The following is a 27,707-nucleotide window of genomic DNA, read 5'->3' as shown; positions in this document are numbered from 1 at the left end:
ATTCCACCAGGTATGTCTCATCATTATCAACACCTTTCCTATGCAGATGTTCCCTGACCCAACTTATGCCCAAATGTTGTGGAATAACTGCGTAGAGATCCTTAATGTCGATGGTCAAAAAATTGTAAGATTCATCAAATTGCAAGAGATTAAGTGTCTCTAAGAAATTCCATGAATCGTAGCAAATTTGTGTCACGTTCACCACGTACTTCTTTAACTTCAGGTCAACAAATTTAGCACAGGTGTAGGTGATGGACTGTCTACCATCCACTGTGGGGCACAGAGGAGGGGGTTGGCCAGGTCTTTATGGATTTTCAGAATACCAAAAATAGTTGGAGTCAGAGGTGAAGCAATGTGTTGTTTTGTTGTCATTCCCTTATACGCTCACTGTGTCGGACAGGTAAACCCTCTCCCTGGTTGTCAGTAGGGTTGCCACTGTAAGAGTCTTTAACTTCAGTGTCCCCAAATCCCTCATTAGGGTCACCACAATGTGTAAGGCGCCCTTTAGCCTTGATCTGTGAATGGGGGGAGGGGGAGGATAAGGATAAGCTGCTCCATTGTCATAATCACGCTTAACCCTATTTCAATTTCTTTAACTTAACCTCCCAAAGTTTAACCAGGCTGCTTTCACTGCTGGAAAAAATATGACAAAAGTCATATTTATATCATGAAAAATCAAGATCTCCCTTGATGTTGTTTTCAAGAGCACTAAGCTCCTCAGTAAGTTGTCTATTTGTAGGCAGTAATCCCTTACCAATAATTCCAAAAACTCATATCCATGTTGGTCAAGTAGGTGCCTGAGTTCACAATGAAAAGAAGAATGCTTAACCAAACCAACCGGATACTTCCATCGCCTAAGCCCCTTAGGGATGTGGCGTCTGTGAATACATTCACAGAAATAAGCCACCTCTAATTGAAGTTTTTTGCACTTGAATAATTTAGAGTCGAATGTTTTAAGATTGACCACAATACTATAATTGTCAGAATTTAAGTTGTTACTACTACCAGAGTTTCCAGCAGTATTCTCCCCAAACAGTTGCACAGGTCTATTTAACTATTTAAAAGTTCGGACAAAGATGGAGTGGTAATATTAGGTACATTACCTTGAGTAACAGAATGCAAACGCTGAACTCCATTATTTGTCACATTGGTGCTTGTAAGCAGGCTGCTTCCAATGGGTGCCTGCTGTATAAACCCACTCGGAGGTGGTGATGAAATAAAAGACAAGCTATTGTTGGATGCTGCCAAATTTACTTTATGACTTCCTTCGGGTGTAGGAACACTCCCAGTGCTAAAGTTTTTACAATTTAATATTGTGATAACTCCTGTCCTTGCTTACTGAAACTGTTGCTAATGTTCTCAAATTGTTTGCTCCAGCCCTTACAGAAATATTAATGAATTATGCAGGAAGTATAGTGCCGGGTCCACTGTATAAATTTACTGCTGCTGTATGTGGAGAGAAGAATCACATCTGAATATTTGGCAGTCATTTACTTGTTTGCAGAAATGGTCTGACTGCATGGTGCTTCTAAATACATTATGTTAAATACTGGTAGCACTGACACATTAATCTTGTTGGCTGGTGTGGCCTATGATCTGCAACTAATCTGTGTTGAAATCTTCACAATAGCAGTTTGAAAGTACCCTGCTTAGCTGATTTAGCTGTGAATTTCATTTAAATAATGTTAGTTATTTCTTCAGGTTTTTGGTGTGGCCTATGATCTGCAGCTAATCTGTGTTGAAATCGTCACAACAGTAGTTTGATAGCACCGTGCTTATCAGCTGATTTAGCTGTGAATTTCATTTAAATAATGTTAGTTATTTCTTGAGGTTTCTCTACTGATTTGTTTCCCTTATAAAATAAGATAAATTAATTTTTCCTTCACAATGTTCAGACAAAGTCTTTTTCTTATGAATTAAGTGATTAACTAGATATATGGATTGAAAATCTTCCACACAGAGAATTTTCTTGCACTGTTTTGTTTTCATATGAATTACTATCATTTTTTATAATTGTAATAAAACACAGCTCAGCCAGTTCAATGACTCCCTAATAGGTCTGCCACCTTTGCATCCTTCTGTTTCCTGACAGAAAATCATACCCCTTGCATAATAAAAAAACACCCCTTGCCTCACAGTAGCCACATGCAATTACAAAGTCACACTAAGAACCAGCTTTTAAATGTCATATACAGTGACTGCATATAGAGCCTTAGATGATATGAATCCCTAGCAAGCTGTTCCACGACACTCCCACCCATGCTGTGCACTGTCATCCTGGCATATACCCTACTGCTCACATTTTCCTCCAGACCTTGCCTCCTCATACTATCCAAAGTATGTGTGTGTGTGTGTGTGTGTGTGTGTGTGTGTGTGTGTGTGTGTGTGTGTGTGTGTGTGTGTGTATATACGTGTGTGTGTATACGTGTGTGTGTGTGTGTGTGTGTGTGTGTGTGTGTGTGTGTGTGTGTGTGTGTGTGTGTGTGTGTGTGTGTGTGTGTGTGTGTGTGTGTGTGTGTGTGTGTGTATACGTGTGTGTGTGTGTGTGTGTGTGTGTGTGTGTGTGTGTGTGTGTGTGTGTGTGTGTGTGTGTGTGTGTGTGTGTGTGTGTGTGTGTGTGTGTATATATATATACGTGTGTGTGTGTGTGTGTGTGTGTGTGTGTGTGTGTGTGTGTGTGTGTGTGTGTGTGTGTGTGTGTGTGTGTGTGTGTGTGTTGTCTTTTTGCCATTTTTGTTCCCTACATCCTTCCAACCTATCCTAACTGGCCAAGACTGTACTATAAAAAATGTGTGTGGGGAGGATTATGCTGGGGGTCTGTTGGTCACTAAGCCCACAGAAGCTATAGATTTATAAATGCTATAAAGTGCATTTTAGTGTTTTCTATAAATTTTGTTCCAGTGATGGCCTGAAAAAAAATCATGACTAAGAAAGAAGCTGATTGTTATTTTTTTCCCTTTCAAGGAAGAATATGTTAAGTCAATGTCTGTTGTTATAATAGTTATCACAATACTCAGTAGTAGATATCCATAAACTGAGAATAAAATGCTTGGGAGGGCACATAAATCATATCTGACATGACTGCTTTCATCCTAACCCCCCCCCCAAAAAAAAAACGATAGTGATTTTCAGTGTACCCATTTGGTGTTAAATTGAGATGAAAGTGAAAGGATAAATGGACATAGTTAAACATATCAAGTTATTGCTGTTAAACATCTAAACAGCATGCCTCCTCAGCCCTGACCCCCCCAAAAATAGACACCTGTTTGTGTACCCCTCTGAAGTTAAACTAGGATAAAATGAAGGAACAAATATAAAATAACCAACATATTTCACCCTATTGCTGTCAGCTGTACATCTGCAGCATGTTTCCTTTACTCTACCCCCAGAAGATATCCACCTGAATACACGTGATTTCAATTTTGAATAAAAATTGAAAAAAAATAATCCTTGTAGGAATTCATTCCAGCTTATTATTCCTATGCAGTATACTGACTCTAGACAAGCTATAATGGCATTCTGTGCACATCTATGAGGTGTGCTTTTTAGGAAAGTTAAAGAAATAATGTCCACACTATCCCAGCCAACTCACATAGTGAACTTTTGTGCATACATCTGAAGTTTGACTGTGAAGAAGATTAAAGAAATAATGACCAAAGTATCCCCCCACACACAAACTATAGCAATCTCTGTGCTCACCTGTGAGTGATGTCAATTTTAGACTAAGTGGAGCCCACAGCCAAGGACCACACTAAGCCACTTATACAGCCAAGAATGATGGCCCCAGAAGATCTGAGGTTCTACATGTTCTGCGATGCAGTTTATGTCTTATTCTTTAACTATCCAGGAGACTTCTGTATGCTCCCACCACTACTACTTTTGTGCGTGCGTGCGCACACACACACACACACACACACACACACACACACACACACACACACACACACACACACACACACACACACTCTGAAAAGCTTTTGGCAAGACTGGGTCTGCCACTTTCATTAAACCTAAATTCCATTCCCTTACCATTTACCTGCTGAAGCACAATTCTACACTCCATACTTTTTAACAACTCTTTGGATCTCCTTTACAAAGGGCATAGAATGCTTATAACAGATCAAAAAGCATCAATCTTCTGTTACTTTCCTGTGTCCTGCGAAAGAGGGTATTCCAACAAAGTAAAGGTCATCATAGGGGTTACCTGCCAGAAGTGCAACCCCATCATGTGAGTCCTGACACTTCAGATAATAAACTGAGATTCAGTGAAAAATTGTAGTAGATTCCAAAACTTACTCATGAGCCAATAAAGATTTTTTTTTTCAGAAGGGTGAAGCCCCCATGTATCCCAGCGATTGCATACATAACACCTCCAAGACTGATGTACCCTGGAACAGAGTGAAGACCCTGAAATACTGCATTCTTCAGTTTAACATATATTCCCTTCATTTGCATTGTAGTTCTATTCTTCAGATGACTGCACTTACAGCCACAAAATATTAGCCAATTACACACCCCATCCTGAAAGCAAAGCTAAACAGTAGAATGTAACGCAACTTTAATGGAAAGTATAGCAGGAATTCTTAGTGAGAACAGATATGACATTTGTTTTCTAGTGTGTATTACCTGACCAGAGTAAAATGATAAACACTTTATGTTCCTGCATTTTCATTTAAAGACTCTGCTCAGACATTATCAAAACAAATGTGCAGTCCATTATTTAATTGACAGTTTCTTCTATAGCACACACAGAATATGGTTTGGGGTGCAGATGAGATGGTTTGTTAATTTTATGATGTGATTTACAATTTGAATGAATACTTGCTTATGAAAAAGTAATTACACATATAAGTTTTGATTAATAAACTTTTCAGTTCTGGACAGAGCAGTTTATTATTATATACATTGTAAACATGTTTGTTTTTCTATTTATATTGCATAACATAAAACACTAACTGTTTAAGTGCCTTGCTATTTCAAAGTTACCAACTCTCCTAAAACCAGTTAGGGCCTTGGTACACAGACTGAATTCATAGTCTAGGCTGATATATTAGGTGTAGTCATGTAGTAATATTGGCTGGTATGACATGACCATAATGCTAATAAAATAACATATTTGATGTTCTTGATTTATGCCAGTGAATATGTCCTCTTAATGTAAGAACATGAGGCCATCAGATTAGCCAAACTAGTCTAGTATACTGAGCCATTCAGCTCTATAGTTAGGAAACTGTCTGTCCTACTGTGAAAACATGGCAATGATTAACTAAAATGTAAAAGCAAAGTAGAAAGCCTGTTCTGAAGTAAGTGCTAAGCTACTCATTTAAATATATGTATAACAAGGTACTGGACTATGCTGGTACTGGCATAAATTATGTATTTTTGAATATGTAGTCAATGCCATGACCAGTTGTTGTGGCTGAGGTGCCAGTATGCTGTATCGGTGTTTAGCATCACAAAAAAGCCCTGCATGTGTGTGAGATCACAAAATTCTCAGTGTAGGGTACTATGTCTTTAAACAATTTATTTGAGTGCTAACTGGTCTGTTAGTTAGAGCAGAGGGTTAAGTCTCTGAAGTGTTAATAACCTGCTTCATGTAACTACATGATGTAGAGTTTGATTCCTTCCACTTTCATTTACCTGCGGTGTGACTCTAAGCAAGTCAGATTATCAGACAACCTATGTGGATTGCCCCTGAAAAGAGACAATCATGTGTTTAATCTGTTAAATGTATTGAATAAAAAATTAAAAAAGAAGATATCTTGGCAATGTAAACTCTGAGTTACCTCACCAGAATTTAATTGGACATGCAGTTAATTTTCCAAATAGCCTACACCCAGGGAATTTGTACACACACACACACACACACACACACACACACACACACACACACACACACACACACACACACACGCACACACACACACACACACACAATGTGTCTGTGTGTGTGTGTGTGTGTGTAAGAGGGAGATAGGGAGGTAGGGGTGGGTGGATGGGTGTGTAATAGGGAGGTAGGGATGTGTCTGTGTAAGAGAGGGGTAGGTGTGTTTTTTTGTGTGTGTGTGTGTGTGTGTGTGTGTGTGTGTGTGTGTGTGTGTGTGTGTGTGTGTGTGTGTGTGTGTCTGTAAGAGGGAGGTAAGGGCTTGTGTATGCATGTGTAAGAGGGAGGTGGGGGAGGGGCATACCTCTCAGCTGTCCAGATTTTCATAGAATGTCCAGATTTTTACCTAATATTTTTGGTCTATTTCTTATAAGATTGTATTTTTTCTAGCAAATCCCTGGCAAATCATTGAGGACTGAAGTCAGAAAATAATGGCTGACATTTGAGCTTTAGACTTCCTATCATTCAAAATGTGTTGTTCTATCAATTTTCTAAGTTTGTAAGAGCAATGTTTAAAAGGTGTCCCTATTTTTGGGACTTTGCCCCCATCCACATTATTTGTGTCCAGATTTCTTCCTCTAACATGTTGAGAGGTATGGGGGTGTAAGAGGGATGTAGGAGGTGAATCTGTGTCATACTTCTCAACTGTACAGATTTTCACAGAATGTCCAGATTTTTGCTGCGTATGTTTGGTCTGTTCCTCATAAAAACTGTCTTTTTTTTTTGACAAATCACTGGGATGTCCTAAGGATAAAGTTACTAAATATTGACATGCATTTGAGTTTCAGACTTCATTTCCTTCAGAAAATGCATTCTAACACAACTCATGTTATTCCGACAACTTCCTAAGATTATAAAAGCAATATGTAAAATGTGTCCCTAGTTTTGGGCCTTTGTCCCCCCATTATGGCACGCATTGTCCAGAATTCTTGTGCTAAGTTATTGAGATGTATGGTGTGTGTGGGTCTATATTATCTGCTCAAAGTTTTAAAACTTCTTCGCTCATATGATCGACACCATATGAGCAAGGTTTTAAAATATTGAACATATAATAAAAACTAAACAAAAATAAAAAAAACCTACCTGAATGCTCTGAACAAGGGAGCAAACACCCCTGCACCCCCCAAGTGGGGGATGCACCCCCCAGCATCCCTGCTACTTAAATATACCAACTCCGAGATAGCACTACAGTGAAGTAAAGGGAAATATTCCCTAAGGCAATCTCCGTTGAAACTTTCGAGCTTTCAAAAGTTTGCTCATATGGTGTCGACCATATGAGTCTCGAACTTTTGAAAGTTCGAGCTTCTGATATAGACCTGGTTTGTGTGTGTGTGTGTGTGTGTGTGTGTGTGTGTGTGTGTGTGTGTGTGTGTGTGTGTGTGTGTGTGTGTGTGTGTGTGTGTGTGTGTGTGTGTGTGTGTGTGTGTGTGTGTGTGTGTGTGTGTGTGTAAGAGGTCGGTAGCATAATCCTCAACTGCAAGGTGTTTGCAGAATGTCCACATTTTTGCCCCATATTTTTGTTTATTCCTCATAAAAAGGAATGAATTTGCTAAATAATGACTATTTGAGTTTTAGACTTCATCTCCTTTAGTAAAATGCATACTAACACAAATCCTGTTATTTTAGCAATTTTCTAAGTTCATGAGAGCAATATTTATCATCTGGCCCTATTTATTTTAGGCTTTGTCTAGATTTCTTGCACTAAGACATCAGTCTGTGAGTGAGAAAGTGAAATGCCCTAGTTAGGATTAGCAGGTGGTTAGTAATTTGCTTAGGTTCAAACCCTGTACTTTAGCTACAGGAAGCAAGAGCCTGTATCCTCTACCCCAACTACCAAGCTGTATTTGATTGGACTGTGTTTCATGTGCATTTTTTAAGGAATTGTGAGCTTCAAGGGAAGAGAAGTTTAGTGCAGCTCATGATATGTCTGTTTACAATGTGCAACTGTTTTGTTTAGCAAATGGTTTATCACTATTGTGATATAGAATTGTAAAGTAGTGTTAGCAGCACAACAGGCAGCATCCTTGCATCTTGATGAAAAAGACTGTGGGTTATAATCCCACAGCATGTAGATGAATTGTTGATACTGTGTTGTATTTTAAGGGGGTGGGGTGCTGCAGTCCCGAGTATGTTTTCCTTTGGATGAGATGCCTAGTAACTATGAACCTGTTACTTTTGCCAGCCACTTCCTATTCCATAGCTGATCTAATTCAAGAAATGTTGTAAGCACACTCATTTTTTAATGTAACATAGGCAATTTATTCTTCAAGGGCAGCAAGCACTGCATTTGTAAATGAAGCACTGGAAGGGAAAGTTATTTGCCAACCCAGCCATTGGGTTAGTAGCAGTTCTCTTTAATATGGACTTATTCAGATGACTTTTACTTCTGCAGAGATTGTGTATGTTGATTAATGTTGGTGGATTGCAGTGACTAAGGTTTGAGTGGTTGAAATGTTCTGAATTGGGCAGTTTGTCATTATTGTTTCATATGTTTTGTTTCATTGCTTACTGGCAAAATGTTCAAAACTATAAATTTAAAACATACTCTGTCAAGTGGTGCTGTATTTACAATATATTATAATTCAATACAATCGGGAAGGTGAATCAAATAACTTATACATGGTCCTAAAATGTGTGCAAGGGTCCTATGATTTCAAAACAGCCCAAAGGTAAACTTAATCTGCCACTGGCCAGATACAGTTTCTTTGAATGTGGGTTTCAATGCCGTTTCAATGAATCTGAGTTTCAAAGGCAGAAACGTTTTAATGCTAAGCTTGTTTTCATTATGAGACTGTAGTGCTTTGTTTAGCAAACGTCTATCAGTGTTTGTGATATAAAATTTGAAATAAACATATTAAATTAAGTCAGAATGTCTGTAATCATTGCAGAAGTAAAGCAGAAAAACAGTATGTACACTGAGAATTTTAAGCAGCTTTTATGCCAAGGGGAGAAATAGCCAAGTAATGGAACACTATAATGACTCCATGGGGGGGGGGTGAGTGGGGGAGGGGGCTCTGGGTCTGGCCCCCCTGCAAAAAATCCTTTAGAAGCCTATGTACAAACCCATGTACTACTTAACATATTTTTGTCTATTTTGTTTTGAAACTGCAATTTAATTACTATAAATTAATATTGTTACAATGATTTGTCATTTCCTAGTAATTATCCAAATAGCAAGTAGCCTTTTTCAAAGTAATTGGAGAATATTATCCACTATTATCCTTAACAATTTGCTGTGAGAAGTGACTTTAATGGTATTATTATTAAGATAGAAGATATTATTTATTATTTTTTTTCATGAAGGAGGGTTTGGAGGAAAAAAAAATTTTTTTTTGGGGGGGGGGGTTGACCCAAATGTAACATATGCATACATACTACTAATACTTAATACATAATACTTTATGTTTACAAAAAAAGGACTGCACACATGCAAACCATGTGCTTAGTCAACCCAATGTTGATGACTAAAAAGATGTCAACCATAACTTCATTTGACAAAATCCATGGCTCCCATATATATATACGTGTGTGTGTGTGTGTGTGTGTGTGTGTGTGTGTGTGTGTGTGTGTGTGTGTGTGTGTGTGTGTGTGTGTGTGTGTGTGTGTGTGTGTAGTTGAGGTAAACTGTGTGTACTGAGATTTTAGTCGACACAGTTTTCTGCTGTATTTTTTATCAAAATCACTAATTCCCAAGTGCAAGACTTTATACAAAAGTAGGAACATCCTTTTCTGTTTGGTATAGGTTACATTTAAAGTAAGTGGGAGTTTCTTTTAATGTTGAAACTTTTGAATATACCAAAATTTCATCAATACGGTGGTGGTATTGTTCAACTGCTTGCAGGTCACAGATGATCAGATGCATTACTAAGAGTGTCTGAGTTTTTCATTACTGAATTATTCAAATCCAGCCCAGAAGTTTGCTTCCCATGTAAGGTCACCTGCAATCCTCCATATGCATTTGAAAGGGAATGGAGTACCTTATACTGGTAAGCTTATCTGCAAGAAAAAAAAATCATGCATTTTCCTAATATACTTTTGATGAAAATCCTCCAAGTCATCAGACAGGTAGGCAGGATATCACAGTCAGCAGAGAATGCAAAAATTTGCAGTTGGTCTTGTCTCTATAGGCAGCACTGGTTCAGGAAATGGGCTTTTCTTTACTATAATATTCACCACCAAGAATGGTACCAGGCAGGTGTGTGAATAGTCATGAGCCCCTGACTTTGTGTAGTTCATTTGAAGTTATTGCCCGTAAATAAGGCCACATCAGTGCAACTGCATCAGAAATAAATCTCTGTTGTCTGTGTATATATTTCTAGCAGCTTTTTAGGGTACTAGGCCTTCTTGGATACTTATAGCAGCTTTTTAGGGTACTAGGCTTTCTTAGATACCATTGAAGAAGATCATCATCTACTGATTCTGTAGTTCTTCTGGAGACTTCAGTGCTTATATAACAAATTATGGAGAAACTGGAAGAGTGTAACTTAGAAGAATGAGTTTGCCTGTTTTAAACCTAATGTTAAATTGTTTTTGAGCTTCCTTTCTAATTCTGGAGTGTCCATAACCAACCTAGTATTCAAACAGAAGGAAGCCCCTAACTGAATTGATACCAGAGTGATTTGGGGCAGTGCTCAATAACTCACTTTATAGTCATATCTTCAGATCTCAGGGCATATGTTCTAGTCATTCTGGTCAAGATAACAGCTGAGCTACCAATTAATCATAATTTAGTAATAATGTAAAGCGGATAGCTGGACCAGCAACTGGACAGACCTAGGAAACCCAATCAGATAGTTGGGATGCCCTGGAAATGCCTAGTCAGAGTCTGTGTGGGATGAGCTCAAATTCCACTTGTGGAGGTGCTCATCCTTTATACATTGGGAGGTCAGGAACGTGATATATGAAAGGTCCTGTTGAAGTCCTCAGAAGATGAAGTGAAAATAAATAGATGTAGCCAAAAGGTAATCAACATTTGCCCTGAAAGTAACCTTAGGACTTTTTGATAGATGCCAGTAATGAGGAAAGCCATTAAGTTAAAGTAAAAAGCTTTCTGTAAAATGATAGCAGGACAGCTCCCAATTTGATTGATACCTGCTGACAAGCTGGGCAGCTGCATCTGTTTTCAAAAAAAACAGGTTGGGTGTGGGAGGAAACTGGTGAAGCCATGGAGAATGACCTTCAGATGGTCTCAGAGTGTTTCTTGCAAACCACCCAGCAACTCATGAGGTAAAACAGGATATTTCCTAGGTTGTTCTTAGCAAATGTAGAAAATGTTGGCCCTGACTGGAGACATAATCATGAGGTAGAAGGCGTACAAAGCAAAATTTTTGAATCTGGTTGTCCTGCTTTACCATAAGGAGTCACTGTAAGGCACAGACGAGAAAGTATTTGTAGATAACACCATTAGAGTGCTTAAGCAATGGAAAGGCTGTGGAACTTCATGGGAATAGGCTGGAAATACTGAAGGTGTTTGAGATTATTGAGGTCTTGTGACTAAAATGCTTTTTCAATGTTGTGTGAAAGATTAAAATCTCATGTCTAGCTTGGCAAACTGAGAAAGTGGCCACCCAGTTTTTTCTTTAAATAAACCATCTATCATCTAGTGAGCAACAATAAAACATTCCACATCATGCTTGACCCCAGTCATACTGTGAGTATGTGACATTGAACTGGTCTTTATAGATCACCCTTAAAAACATGACTTCTATAGAATGGCAGCAAATATATTCATTTCCATTTCTTCAGCCAGGTCCATCCTTTTATACATGCTTTATCATTGCTATATTGTTACCTACATATAACCAGGAATATCCCATCACAACCATCATTATTTTGCAGTCCTGAAATATAAACTGCCTGCCAGAGCTGGATATACTCATTTTATTCTTAACTCACATGAATATAAATTTCAAACATATTGATAATATTCATGTTGCTTTCCGAATTCTGTATCTCCCCAAGCTCTAACCATACCATTCCCAGTTACTGCATGTTATACAGCTATTAGATATACTTGTTTTTTGCAAATATGCTGTCTATTAAACACTTACATTAAATTATCTTAATCCTATATCCATAACATTTTATATAATTTTAATTTACAATCCATAAAGTCCAATTATGAAATAATAACTCAATCTCATCATATCGTGGATTCATCTGTATCGAAGCCTCCAACCACCTTCACCTAGACTCTCAAGTGCAATCAAAGTACCTGATATGTTGTTTTATGATGGCTTATTACCGAAAAAGTCTACACTTTGGCTTCCTTGGGGATGTCCCTCTATATATATCAAACCACTTTTTCTAAAAAAAAATTACTTTAAATATAATCAGGCCTGATAACTGCCTTAATTATAAAGATTTATACGTGCAGCGGTAGCATTGTTGCCTCACAGCAAGAGGTTCTCCTGTTCGATTCTCAGCTGGAGTTTGGGGAGTGCCTTCTGTGTACAGTTTGAATGTCCTCCCCGCAGTTGGGTGGGCATTCAAAAGACATGCGTAAATGGGCGTGCCTTCATTGAAGGTTGAACATTGAGCTGGCACCTCGGCGTTCGTCAAAATCTACTGCCAATCATTAGCGGACCGGAGTTCCGCTGTGGTGACCCCTAACTGGGAAAAGCCGAAAGACAACAACATAGCACTTTCATTTGCCAGCAAACCTTCCAACTTATATTCATTTCCTGGGCTCTCCTCCCATGGAAGTAGTTTCATAACTGCAAAATGCTCATCCATACATGATCAAACTGTTTCAGCCCTTCAAATCCTTCATTTCCCTTAGTAGCCATATATTTACTGACCAGGTCTAGTTATACTTGTGCTTCCTTCAAGACCCTGACCAAGTCCACCTACCATCATAACCAAAAGGAAGCACAATAAATTGTAACTATATATGTCCACACACACACACACACACACACACACACACACACACACACACACACACACGCACTCACGCACGCACTCACGCACACACACACACACACACACACACACACACACACACACACACACACGCGCGTGCAAGTATGCATGTGCACACACACACACACACTCACACACACACACACACACACACACACACACACACACACACACACATGGATTTTGGTAACTAGAAGTAAATCCATTTAGACAGGTGAACACAATGTTTTTTTTTTTTTAATGTTTGATGGACTGGCAGTTGAAATAATTTTCCCATCTGAGTAGATTTTAATAAAAGTTTCCTCCACTTAAGTGGAATAACATACATGTTTCTTAACAATATTAAACCATTTCATTTTCTGTTTATGTACATCCCATATATCACGAACAGGAGGAAATGACCAAGAAATGGCATTTTTTACTTTGTGATTTACACATACGCAATGAAATGAAACTGTGACAAAAAGAATCTCTCTAGACTGACATGACATACACATAAAAAAAAACTAATAAATTAAATATGTAATCATTTTTTGAATAAGGTAGTTGAAGGCACAATTTCACAAATTAGACTGCACATCTTTTTGGTTTTAAGTTTGCATCATACCACACCCGGTATGATGAATGAAAAGTTTGAGTCCATTAAATTAAATATAAATTAAATTATAAGAGGAAGCATAATCCTGTCCCTGTGACACAGAAGGTTAAATGTCTTACTGCGATCCAGGCAACCTATGTTTGATTAGTGGCACTGTGCTGGTGGGACTGGGTGGAGGAAGATAGGGCTGAGTGGCTGCTATTGGCTCCTAATCCTTGGGGTAGGGAGGCAGCCTAGGCTTGCTGTAATAGCAGGATTAAAGGCCATGAGAGCTTGGTTACACTTTTGTGCATGTGCCGAAGCATGCATGTTCCCCCCAAGGTAGCCATAGCGGAGCCTGGAAGGCTGTCACAGCATAGTGGGTTTAAGACATATTCCTTGGCAGCAGTAAGAGATTGCAATAGCATTATCAATCTCCTTACCAGCTCTGGACATGGGTCAAGCAGAGTCTGCAGCAGGCTAAGGTGGGTCTGATACATTTGGTGAACAAGAAGAGCTGGTGTCAGCAGATGAACTGTAAGGAGCAAAACAAAAAAAACTGGTAAGATGAAGCAACTGGTTTTGAAGGTATTGGTATTGTTATGTTTAACCTTAAAAAATAAAATAACAAGTATGGCACTTATTCAGATCCATGCTTACCTGGCATTGATGAGGTACTGTGCTAAGCTGATGTTGGTGGGAGTTCCTGTGATAGTAATCTGACGCTCCGATGAACCTTCTGCAGCATTAGCAATTTTGATTTGTGCACCAGACATCTGCCGGATCTCATTGATTTTTGTCCCTTGTCGCCCAATTATGCAACCTATTAGCTAGAAATAAAAATACTTCTTCTTAGAAGTCATACATAGTATACTTTCCTGCCTATCAACTGTCCTTCAAATAACTGAAATTAATTAGAATAAGGCTATGGTGACTTTAAATACTTTTAATTTAGATTTATAGCACTGTTCTGTCAACTTAAAAAAATATTGTCATATATTTAAACAAAAGTACCAACCCATGATTAATATACACCAGTGTGCAGAGACACATAACTGATCAGAAATTAAATATTTTGAAATGTTTATTATACATGAGTAGCCTACACTGTAAAATCAGCTATGGCTATATGAATGAAATGTCAGAATGACCTGAACTATTCTGAATCATGATAAAGATGCATTAATTATTAAGCTTAAATATGAAATTAATACACAAAAGAAACATTTTCATGTCTGGAGCAATGGTCAGTTATCAGTACATCTGTTTGATAGCTTTACTATTAGAAAATTCTAATAAATATGTTTTTAATTTGCAATGTCAGTAATTGTTCTTAGCTATTTAGTTTTATAAAGTGCTGACCAGCAGAAATATAAGAAGACATGGGAAGTTACTAATTAGCAGCAACCTGCTAGCCCAGCTAGCTCAACCAGCCATTAATATTATTAGTGTATATTTGTCTTACCAAACATGTCTAAATGCAAGGGCATTAAATCTACTTTATCCTTTACAAACCTAAATTTGTTGGAACTTTTTAAAGCTAATGTAACCCTCTTTGTTAATATCTACATAGAATGTTTAGAATTGTACAGCAGCTGTTGGAAACTGCCCAAATTTTCTCTGAACTGTAGTAATCAAGTTGTGAACTACTGTAGTGCCTAAATAGACCTGCATGCATTATGTGGTATTTTTAAATTACGATGACATGTTATGATTTTTTGGGGTTTTAGCTGCTGAGGAAACTGTGACACTTGTGTCTATGGGATTTTACTGTTTTTGCATCTCCTAATTCATTAACTGTTAGCCTCATTCACTGCTTTCTTTTGTTTATTTCTTTCATGTACCAGCTTTTGAACTCCTGCTAGTCCCAGCTCCAGCCTGTTTCCGCCCTGCTGGAAGCCAAGGAATTAAATCCTGAACAGCAAATACCTCAACCCGCTCTCTGAGAATCCTTTTTTTTCCCAGTAAAGAATACAGTGAAAGTATGTCTCCTAATGCTGTTATTGCCTAGCTAAATACTTCTGCTAGATAAACAAGCAACTGTCCCAGGTTAGCCAGCAGCCAAATCTTCTCCTTATTAGCCTCAAACTACCCTTTCTTCCCAATCTCTTACCCTCTTCACTCTGAATTAGGATAGCTCCATCCCATACTCCAGCTTCTTATCCCCCATAAGGGACTTCTTATTCACCTTAGGGGGGTCTCATTCTCCTGCTGCATTTACTTACTTGGCCACTAGGTGGCAGCCTACTATCAGCTAACCACCCTGTATTCTTTCCTGTCTCTAGTGACTCCTCCTGATGCTGAGTTCCTAGACTTTTTGTAGTCTACCTCACCCTCTACCCTGTTTCCCAGTAGGTTCTAATTCTCACATCTCACTATACTTGTAGCCCAGTCTCTCCCTACAACCCTTCTACTTTTCCTCTAGTTTCTCCCTGAAACCCCCCTTACTTTCCTCCTTAATTCTACACACTTACCTTCTGAGCTTCATACCTTACTGATTGTTCTCCTTCACTTTTTTTTACTGTCTCTGGCTCTTCCCGCTCCATTGGCCCTGCGGGCTCACTCCGCTCCCCTACCCTAGCCCCAAATTCCACCCACCCCCGTGCTCCTACATTTATACATCACAAGCCACACCCCTACCCCTAATTAACCAATTAGCATCCGACCTTCACCTAATGCTTAACAAGAATACACACCCATATTCCAAACACTCTTCATAATACCTTCAGAATAGCCTATTCTGACTCTAATCTATCTCCTTAACAATTTTGCTACCTTTTTCTGACATTCTATATTTCTTTCTTAAAAATGCCCTCACAACACAAACCTAAACCTACTTTAATATTAATTCTCTCTATATCATTTAACCTTACTCTATATGATAATGTATACTATAGGGAACCACCCCATTCTCTAAAACAAACACTGCCTCTCAGTCAACCAAGCTCACATATCCTTGCTAACATCACCTCTACCTCTACCTACCTATCCCCAAAGTATCATAGACTAGCTCATATTTCCATCCATCAAGCCAGAAGGTCCCTGAATAATCTCTATAAAACCCTAAAGTTCTTACTTACCCTTCATCAACACCCATTACTCCATGGAGATATTCATCCCAACCCAGGACCAAATAACAACATCCCACTAAAGTCCCAACAACCACAGCCTACACCCCCTTTTACCTCTACTAAAGACCCTAACTCCTTACTGATAGCTCATCTTAACATAGAGAGCTTAAATAACAAAATCAGCCAACTCCATGCACTACTTGACACCCAATCCTTTGATGTCCTATGTCTAACAGAAACCTGGCTTAAACCAGCGACAAAGGATGAGGAAGTCATCCCACCTGGTTTAATATAATAAGATTAGATTGTAGAACCAAAAAGGGCGGAGGGGTAGCAATTTTGTTTAAATCTTCCCTACAAGTCTCCATAGTAGACATACAACTACCCTTTGATAGTCATGCAGAACTCCTTATCTCTAAGCTCCAGATCAATGCAAACAAGTCCATTAATATAATATGCTTCTACCTCCCTCCAGACAACATTGATATCCTACAAACCATCCTCTGTTGGCTCTCCTCCTCCTTCCCATAAGAAACCATTGTACTTGGTGACTTCAACATTGACTGGAATATCTGTACCTCAGCCCAACCTGCACTCCTAATAAATCTTTATGGCTTCTCACAAATTATCACCTCACCAACCAGAATCCATAAGCCTAGTGGAAAACAAAGCACCTTAGACTGGATTCTTGTAAATAACCACCCACTCTCATATAAAGCTGATACCCTACCAGATGATATAAGTGATCACTTCCTTACTTACACAATCAGGAAAAAAACATTCATTCCCAACCAAACCATCTTTAAAACTATACGTAACAAAAAGAATTTTAATCCAGTCAGCTTCCAAGCTGAACTATATAGCTTGTGACTGGTCTCCCTTGAAACAACTTCCACTGGATGAAGCTGTATCCTTTTTTAACTCCAAATTCCTACAAATCCTGGAACACCATGCACCGTAAAAACTAGCATCAAAACTGCTCCATGGCTTACCAAAGAGACTAAACAAAAAATTTGATTAAGAAATAAGACCTGGTCTAAATGGAGAATCACTAAAAATCTAACTGACCACCAGAATTATAAACAGTTAAGAAATGCCACTAAAAGATCAATACTCCCTGACAAAAAGAACTGCTACTTTAAACTTCAGCATAAATATCAACAAAAACCTCAAATTTTCTGGTCAGCTATAAATAAACTCTTACACCCAGGACACACCAAGACTCCAACCCCCACAGGTCTCTCTTCGAACTCTTCAAATAAGATTGCTAATGCCCTCAATACCTGCTTTACTTAAACTGTACAATCTCTTGCTAACTCTTCACCTCCTGCTAACTCTAACCTCCCATCCACCCTGACTAGCATACCACCCCCCTTTCATCTAAAACCAGTTCCTACATCTCTCATCTTTACCTTACTTACTAAACTTAAACCATGTACCACCTCAGCTGATCTCTTACCAGCTGAATATCTGCAGACTGCTGCAAAAGTACTATCCTACCCTATTTCCATTCTTATCAACAGAACCATTACCGAAGGCCTTATCCCATCTCTCTGGAAAATCTCTCACATTATTACACTTCATAAAGATGGTAACTCCATCAAACTTTCAAACTATCGCCCCATTGCCCTACTCTCTCCTCTAGCCAAACTAATGGAAAAATGTATCCACCAACAGCTACTTGATCACCTTCTAACATCACCTAAATCCTGAACAGCGAATACCTCAACCCGCTCTCTGAGAATCCTTTTTTTTCCCAGTAAAGAATACAGTGAAAGTATGTCTTCTAATGCTGTTATTGCCTAGCTAAATACTTCTGCTAGGTAAACAAGCAACCGTCCCAGGTTAGCCAGCAGCCAAATCTTCTCCTTATTAGCCTCAAACTACCCTTTCTTCCCAATCTCTTACCCTCTTCACTCTGAATTAGGATAGCTCCATCCCATACTCCAGCTTCTTATCCCCCATAAGGGACTTCTTATTCACCTTAGGGGGGTCTCATTCTCCTGCTGCATTTACTTACTTGGCCACTAGGTGGCAGCCTACTATCAGCTAACCACCCTGTATTCTTTCCTGTCTCTAGTGACTCCTCCTGATGCTGAGTTCCTAGACTTTTTGTAGTCTACCTCACCCTCTACCCTGTTTCCCAGTAGGTTCTAATTCTCACATCTCACTATACTTGTAGCCCAGTCTCTCCCTACAACCCTTCTACTTTTCCTCTAGTTTCTCCCTGAAACCCCCCCTTACTTTCCTCCTTAATTCTACACACTTACATTCTGATCTTCATACCTTACTGATTGTTCTCCTTCACTTTTTTTTACTGTCTCTGGCTCTTCCCGCTCCATTGGCCCTGTGGGCTCACTCCGCTCCCCTACCCTAGCCCCAAATTCCACCCACCCCCAGTGCTCCTACATTTATACATCACAAGCCACACCCCTACCCCTAATTAACCAATTAGCATCCGACCTTCACCTAATGCTTAACAAGAATACACACCCATATTCCAAACACTCTTCATAATACCCTTCAGAATAGCCTATTCTGACTCTACTCTATCTCCTTAACAATTTTGCTACCTTTTTCTGACATTCTATATTTCTTTCTTAAAAATGCACTCACAACACAAACCTAAACGAACAATCCTTATTATATTACCTACTTTAATATTAATTCTCTCTATATCATTTAACCTTACTCTATATGATAATGTATACTATAGGGAACCACCCCATTCTCTAAAACAAACACTGCCTCTCAGTCAACCAAGCTCACATATCCATGCTAACATCACCTCTACCTCTACCTACCTTTCCCCAAAGTATCATAGACTAGCTCATATTTCCATCCACCAAGCCAGAAGGTCCCTGAATAATCTCTATAAAACCCTAAAGTTCTTACTTACCCTTCATCAACACCCATTACTCCATGGAGATATTCATCCCAACCCAGGACCAAATAACAACATCCCACTAAAGTCCCACCAACCACAGCCTACACCCCCTTTTACCTCTACTAAAGACCCTAACTCCTTACTGATAGCTCATCTTAACATAGAGAGCTTAAATAACAAAATCAGCCAACTCCATGCTCTACTTGACACCCAATCCTTTGATGTCCTGTGTCTAACAGAAACCTGGCTTAAACCAGCGACAAAGGATGAGGAAGTCATCCCACCTGGTTTAATATAATAAGATTAGATTGTAGAACCAAAAAGGGCGGAGGGGTAGCAATTTTGTTTAAATCTTCCCTACAAGTCTCCATAGTAGACATACAACTACCCTTTGATAGTCATGCAGAACTCCTTATCTCTAAGCTCCAGATCAATGCAAACAAGTCCATTAATATAATATGCTTCTACCTCCCTCCAGACAACATTGATATCCTACAAACCATCCTCTGTTGGCTCTCCTCCTCCTTCCCATAAGAAACCATCGTACTTGGTGACTTCAACATTGACTGGAATACCTGTACCTCAGCCCAACCTGCACTCCTTATAAATCTTTATGGCTTCTCACAAATTATCACCTCACCAACCAGAATCCATAAGCCTAGTGGAAAACAAAGCACCTTAGACTGGATTCTTGTAAATAACCACCCACTCTCATATAAAGCTGATACCCTACCAGATGATATAAGTGATCACTTCCTTACTTACACAATCAGGAAAAAAACATTCATTCCCAACCAAACCATCTTTAAAACTATACGTAACAAAAAGAATTTTAATCCAGTCAGCTTCCAAGCTGAACTATATAGCTTGTGACTGGTCTCCCTTGAAACAACTTCCACTGGATGAAGCTGTATCCTTTTTTAACTCCAAATTCCTACAAATCCTGGAACACCATGCACCTACTAGAACCGTAAAAACTAGCATCAAAACTGCTCCATGGCTTACCAAAGAGACTAAACAAAAAATTTGATTAAGAAATAAGACCTGGTCTAAATGGAGAATCACTAAAAATCTAACTGACCACCAGAATTATAAACAGTTAAGAAATGCCACTAAAAGATCAATACTCCCTGACAAAAAGAACTGCTACTTTAAACTTCAGCATAAATATCAACAAAAACCTCAAATTTTCTGGTCAGCTATAAATAAACTCTTACACCCAGGACACACCAAGACTCCAACCCCCGCAGGTCTCTCTTTAAACTCTTCAAATAAGATTGCTAATGCCCTCAATACCTGCTTTACTGAAACTGTACAATCTCTTACTAACTCTTTACCTCCTGCTAACTCTAACCTCCCATCCACCCTGACTAGCATACCACCTCCCTTTCATCTAAAACCAGTTCCTACATCTCTCATCTTTACCTTACTTACTAAACTTAAACTATGTACCATGTACCACCTCAGCTGACCTCTTACCAGCTGATTATCTGCAGATTGCTGCAAAAGTACTATCCTACCCTATTTCCATTCTTATCAACAGAACCATTACCGAAGGCCTTATCCCATCTTTCTGGAAAATCTCTCACATTATTCCACTTCATAAAGATGGTAACTCCATCGAACTTTCAAACTATCGCCCCATTGCCCTACTCTCTCCTCTAGCCAAAGTAATGGAAAAATGTATCCACCAACAGCTACTTGATCACCTTCTCTTAAATAAACTTCTTTCAGATTGTCAGCATGGCTTTAGGCCTTTTCATAGCACCACTACTGCACTCTTATCCTTCTCTGACTGCATTAACAAACATCGTAACAATAATACGCTCTCTGCTGCACTTTTTATTGACCTTTCTAAAGTCTTTGATATGGTTAACCATCAAATACTTCTAAACATACTAAATACTCTCTCATTCACCTCACAAGCACTACAATGGTTCAAGTCCTATTTAGAACATAGACATCAAGATGTCATCTGGGACAATCACCTTTCCTCTCATCTTCCTATTACTTTGGGGGTCCCACAAGGCTCTATCCTAGGACCTCTCCTCTTCTCTATATTCATTAACGATCTACATCTAAATATTCCTCAAGCCACCTGCATTCAATATGCAGATGATTCTACTCTAGTATGTACTGCTTCCTCTGCTCCTGAACTCCAAACCATTACTCAAACTGTATTTAGCTCAGTTGAGAATTGGTTCCTACAACGTTGCCTCCTACTAAATGCCAAAAAACTAAGCTACTCCTTTTTACCCCAACACTTAAGTCTTCCCCTATTCACCTCACTGTCAAGATCAGTAACGGCACTATCATTGCACTACCAAACTATTAGGCATAACAATTTTATCAGCATCTTAACTTTGGTTCACATATTAACATGACTATCAAAACTGTAAACAGAAAACGTGGCTCTCTCTATCGTATAAAATCTTTTCTTACCCCTGAAGCCAGAACCACCATTGCCCATACCCACCTTATCTCTACCCTCCTCTATGCCTCTTCCATTTATACCAATCTCTCTAAAAGTAACCTTAATAAACTGGCAACCTCCTACAACAACATTACCAGATTTGCCACTGGCTCCCCATTTAAAACCCACCACTGTCTAAATCTTAAACAGCTTGGTTGGCTAGAACTTCAAAACCAGCTACTTTCTCAACAACTTATCATCACCCATAAAATATTACATCAGCCCACCAACACCCCTATTCTCAGTAGCCTCATCTCTCCCTATAGTAATCTCACCACCCTTCGCTCAGTGAATAAATTACAAGTAACCATCCAGAAATCCTTCAACAAAGCAGGTGACTCCCTCTTCTCTAATTCAGTAGGGATAATCTGGAACAGGCTTCCCAGCAATCTACAATTACTTTCATCATTACCCCTCTTCAAGAATCAAATAAAACTACTCCTTAAAACCCAGTGGCTTTGTCCATGCACTAACCCAGATCAAAACTAAATGTAGTATTACTGCTTTCACCATCATTCAATAACCAAACCTCATTACTAATGTTTCTTTTTTGGCTGTAATCTTCTAGTGCCTGTAAACTACCCTGTATTCATAAAATAAGAATATCCCCCCTATTCCAAGCACCTGCATTTCAACCTTATATGTATTTCTTTCTGTTTTTCTAGTGAGTATAATCCTTATCATACCCAATAACCACCTAAATCCATCTTACCTTGCCTACTTTTCTCTAAGACAAACGTCTATCCTTTTACCTAATCATCTGCTTACATTGGGGAGGACTTTCTGAAATTCAATCAGTGAAGAAAAGGTATATGAATGTTTATTAATGTGTATTTTTGTCTTCTGTTGTTATTGTCTGTTTCATTTTTTCATTTATTCTTTGTAATATTGTTACTTAGCATAGTTTGGAGCTTACTTCCCCAGGCCTCCAGTGAAAATGGACATGTATCCAGTTGGACTAGCTCGGTCAACAAATGTAAAATAAAAAATAAAATAAATCAATAAACCTATGTAGTGCTAGATGTTACAGGTAATACTGGACCATTATAAGGATGCAGACATAACATTTTGGAACTGTACCGAACTTGCTGTGCTACCCCTGCAGCCAACTTTTTTAATCTTGCTTTCCTTTTGGGGAGACCTCAGTGGCACTGTTAGCATAAGCTGCATCCCATATTTCCAGTTCCTTTCCTATGACTGACAAGTCCATCCCAGAAATCAAGGTTTTTTATTCTTGGTTGTTTCTGTGCAGCATAATTCTAAGTGACCATTTGGATTTTTGTATAAAAGGTTACCAACTCTCCTCTACTGGCCAGCAATCACAGTATAATGCTCACTCTGACAAGCTTACTAGAACCATTACTTGCCCCTGGAACACTTGCGATGCATAACTTGAGTGCATGCAGTCCTTTAATAGACTCATGAGCCTGAGACCCTGTGCATATGGAATGCTCCCATGAATTGTGGGAGATATAGTCATATCACACATGACTGTAGGATTCAACCCATCAGTGTAAAGCATTTTTGAAAAATTGCTTACTGGGTGAGGATTTCATCAGGTAACTATTTTTAAAACATCATGGCAATGTCCTCTATTTTGACATAGAGTATCAGAAACCCAACTTGTCTGACCCCTTGCTACAATTCATATGCAATGTCTTTACAGCAGAATACATAGAAAGAATTATTTTTTTCTCTGCAAAAATATTTTGGTTTTCTGTTTCATTGCACCATAGTTGTTAATGTACTGTGTTAGATGGGACTATACTCACATCATTGGGAATGCTGAGCATCACATTGCTACATTACTAGTCACTGTGTTAGATGGGACTGTACTCACATCATTGGGAATGCTGGGCATCACATTGCTACATTACTAGTCACTGTGTTAGATGGGACTGTACTCACATCATTGGGAATGCTGAGCATCACATTGCTACATTACTAGTCACTGTGTTAGATAGGACTGTACTCACATCATTGGGAATGCTGAGCATCACATTGCTACATTACTAGTCACTGTGTTAGATGGGACTGTACTCACATCATTGGGAATGCTGAGCATCACATTGCTACATTACTAGTCACTGTGGAAGATGGGACTATACTCACATCATTGGGAATGCTGGGCATCACATTGCTATATTACTAGTCACTGTGGTAGATGGGACTGTACTCACATCATTGGGAATGCTGGGCATCACATTGCTACATTACTAGTCACTGTGGAAGATGGGACTGTACTCACATCATTGGGAATGCTGGGCATCACATTGCTACATTACTAGTCACTGTGTTAGATAGGACTGTACTCACATCATTGGGAATGCTGGGCATCACATTGCTACATTACTAGTCACTGTGTTAGATGGGACTGTACTCACATCATTGGGAATGCTGAGCATCACATTGCTACATTACTAGTCACTGTGGAAGATGGGACTGTACTCACATCATTGGGAATGCTGGGCATCACATTGCTATATTACTAGTCACTGTGGTAGATGGGACTGTACTCACATCATTGGGAAAGCTGGGCATCACATTGCTATATTACTAGTCACTGTGGTAGATGGGACTGTACTCACATCATTGGGAATGCTGAGCATCACATTGCTACATTACTAGTCACTGTGGTAGATGGGACTGTACTCACATCATTGGGAATGCTGAGCATCACATTGCTACATTACTAGTCACTGTGGAAGATGGGACTATGCTCACATCATTGGGAATGCTGGGCATCACATTGCTACATCACTAGACACTGTGGTAGATGGGACTGTACTCACATCATTGGGAATGCTGGGCATCACATTGCTATATTACTAGTCACTGTGGTAGATGGGACTGTACTCACATCATTGGGAAAGCTGGGCATCACATTGCTATATTACTAGTCACTGTGGTAGATGGGACTGTACTCACATCACTGGGAATGCTGAGCATCACATTGCTGTATTACTAGTCATTGTGTTAGATGGAACTATACTCACATCACTGGGAATGCTGAGCATCACATTGCTACATTACTAGACACTGTGTTAGATGGGACTATACTCACATCATTGGGAATGCTGAGTTCATGAGTACTGGCCGGGGGATTGGCATCCAGACCTATGTGAATGGAAAACAGGATTTAGTCCTCTTACACAGGAACATGCACAATGGCTATTATACACAGACAGTTATATCTCATTTTTTTCAAGGACATTGCAAAATCATATACACCAAATTACAAAACATTTTGTGTGATTACCTAAAACAAGCATTCTTCAGTAATTGTGGTATGTAAGAACTTTTCTGACCTCTTCCATTTTTTTTTAATATTAACAGTTTTATGGAATGATAAGGACCTTCAATGTTAGCCTTGGTAGCTTTAACAAATAGTATGAATTAATATATATATATATATATATATATATATATATATATATATATATATATATATATATATATATATATATTTTTTTTTGCAGCATACATTGTTGTTTATAGGAAAAAAAGAAAACACACATCTACAATTTATTTTCCACAGCAACAATTTTGTGATTGGATGACTGAACTTAAGAAAAGTATGCCTTTACTAAGTGTATATTTATACATGAAATGTAGATATATAAATATACATATATTATTTAAGGGAATCACTTTAGTATATTTTATAACACTAAGTTAAATGTGTTATAAGGAGTATATATACTACTCATCTTTAATACCCTGTTGTTTCAAGGAACAGTACACATTGCACGTATATTATATGTTATATGTATGCTACATGCATTCCTTATGTTGTACACTGTAATATGCATCTTTATTTTTGTAACTGAATCTGTAATATATAAAGGTTATTGTGTGGTTGAATTTCCCTCAAGTTGCCTCTGAAAATTGTTCTGATCTTTTTATAAATGTGAGATTTGAAAAATAAAAAATGAGTAAGATGTTGTATGGTAACTCTTTCATTCCATGTGTTACTAATCTCTTGGTTTGCTTCAGTTTCCCTCATGAACATAGCTGTAATGACCAAGCAGAAGTTGTTTGTATGTGTGTGTGTGTGTGTGTGTGTGTGTGTGTGTGTGTGTGTGTGTGTGTGTGTGTGTGTGTGTGTGTGTGTGTGTGTGTGTGTGTGTGTGCGTGTGTGTGTGTGCGCACACCTGTGTGAGAATGTACTCATATGTTTCTTTGTGCACACATGTCTATGAGTTTGTATGCGGTGAATGTGCATACACTTGAAACATCCTTGTATAATGCTCTATGAATTTGTTTATAGTGTGATACCCCATAAAAACGTCCTGTAACTGTTTATGATAAATGTCTGTGTGTACATATATTTGTTTATGCATATATATATATATATATATATACATACAGAGAGAGAGAGAGTAAGAGGTTCTCCGATTCAGTCCTCAACTGGGTTACCTTCTGTGTGGTGTCTGCATGTCCTCCCTGTGGTCGCATGGGTTTCCTCTGGGTACTCCAGTTTCTTCCCACATCCCAAAGACATGCTATAGGTGGACTGAACACTCTAAATTGGCCTTAGGCATGAGTGCGTGTGTGTGTGTGTGTGTGTGTGTGTGTGTGTGTGTGTGTGTGTGTGTGTGTGTGTGTGTGTGTGTGTGTGTGTGTGTGTGTGTGTGTGTGCCTTCTGTGGAAAGTTGGCTGTCGGGCTGGCAACTCGATACTGTATATATATATATATATATATATATATATATATATATATATATATATATACACATGTCTGTATGCGGTGCATGTATTCAGATGTTTATGTGATGCATGTGCATACACCCAGAATATAGAGCATCTATATTATATTTAATATATATATATATATATATATATATACATATATATATATATATATATATATATATATATAAATTATAATAATATATGTTATATGTAATATATATAATATAATATATAATATAAAGCATCTGTCAGAAGCTCTGCTACTGACCCTTGGCCCTCTACAGTTTGCCTATCGACCAAACGGATTCAGTGTGGATGCCATTTCAGTGATCCTGCACTTCTCTCTGGCACATCTTGAAGAGAGGGGCAACTATGTCTATGTCAGGCTGTTGTTCATTGACTTTAGCTCAGCATTCATCACAGTGGTCCCGATGCAACTCATAAGCAAATTAATTTACCTTAGCATCAACTAGAGCCTCTATAACTGGATTCTTGACTTCTTAAATGGAAGACCACAGAAGATATGTGCTGGTAACAATAAATCAGGCATCATTACACTCAACACTGGTGTGCCTCAAGGGTTTGTACATAGTCCTCTGCTATTCACCTTCCTTACCCATGACTGGTCTGCAAAATTTTCCAATAACCATATCACCAAATTCGCAGATGATACCACTGTAGTGGGTCTCATAAGGGATGATGATAAGAGGGAATACAGGAACAAAGTCAGCTCTCTGGTCAAATGGTGCAAAAATAACAACTTGGATCTGAATGTCAATGAAACTAAAGAAATTATCATTGAATTCAGAAAAAGGCCAACCATTCATTTGCCACTTGAGATCAATGGCGAGGTGGTAGAGAGATTTCAGTCTACAAAGTTCCTGGGTGTACACATCTCAGAAGACCTCTCTTGGCCCATAAACACAGGCCAGATAATTAAAAAAGCTCACCAATGCCTGTACTTCCTGAGAAGGCTCAAAAGAGCAACGCTTCCTATGAATGCTCTATCCATGTTCTATAAAGGAGATATTGAAAGTATACTCACCTGCAGCTTTACTATGGGGTACAGAAATAATACTATGGCAGACAGGAAGAAGCTTCAAAGAGTGTTGAGGATTGCGGAGAGGATTATGGGCAAAAATATTCCAACCATGCAAGAACCTTTTACAACAAGAAGCATAAAGAGGGCATACAAA

At 38.6% G+C, this 27,707-nt stretch overlaps 1 protein-coding gene across 12 annotated transcripts in view; it reads right to left on the bottom strand.

Annotated features, from left to right (window-relative positions):
• The window catches only part of PCBP3 (poly(rC) binding protein 3), a 964,963-nt gene that overhangs the window by 20,872 nt on the left and 916,384 nt on the right, over positions 1-27,707 (bottom strand). For 10 of the 12 annotated variants that reach the window (XM_044075918.1, XM_044075919.1, XM_044075910.1 and 7 more), the window contains 2 exons: positions 24,881-24,933; positions 14,046-14,215 (listed from right to left, as the gene is read on the bottom strand). In XM_044075918.1, the coding sequence (XP_043931853.1) occupies positions 14,046-14,215; positions 24,881-24,933 (223 nt within the window). Of the gene's footprint in view, positions 1-14,045; positions 14,216-24,880; positions 24,934-27,707 lie in introns of those variants that run through there. The other 2 variants (XM_044075921.1, XM_044075920.1) reach the window with 2 other exon arrangements.

This window comes from Protopterus annectens, chromosome 6.part1 (genome assembly GCF_019279795.1).
Source record: "Protopterus annectens isolate FY-2018-M chromosome 6.part1, PAN1.0, whole genome shotgun sequence".
Taxonomy (NCBI): domain Eukaryota; kingdom Metazoa; phylum Chordata; order Ceratodontiformes; family Protopteridae; genus Protopterus; species Protopterus annectens.
The sequence above is the reverse complement of the archived record's forward strand: the minus strand, read 5'-3'. Positions and strand labels throughout refer to the sequence as shown.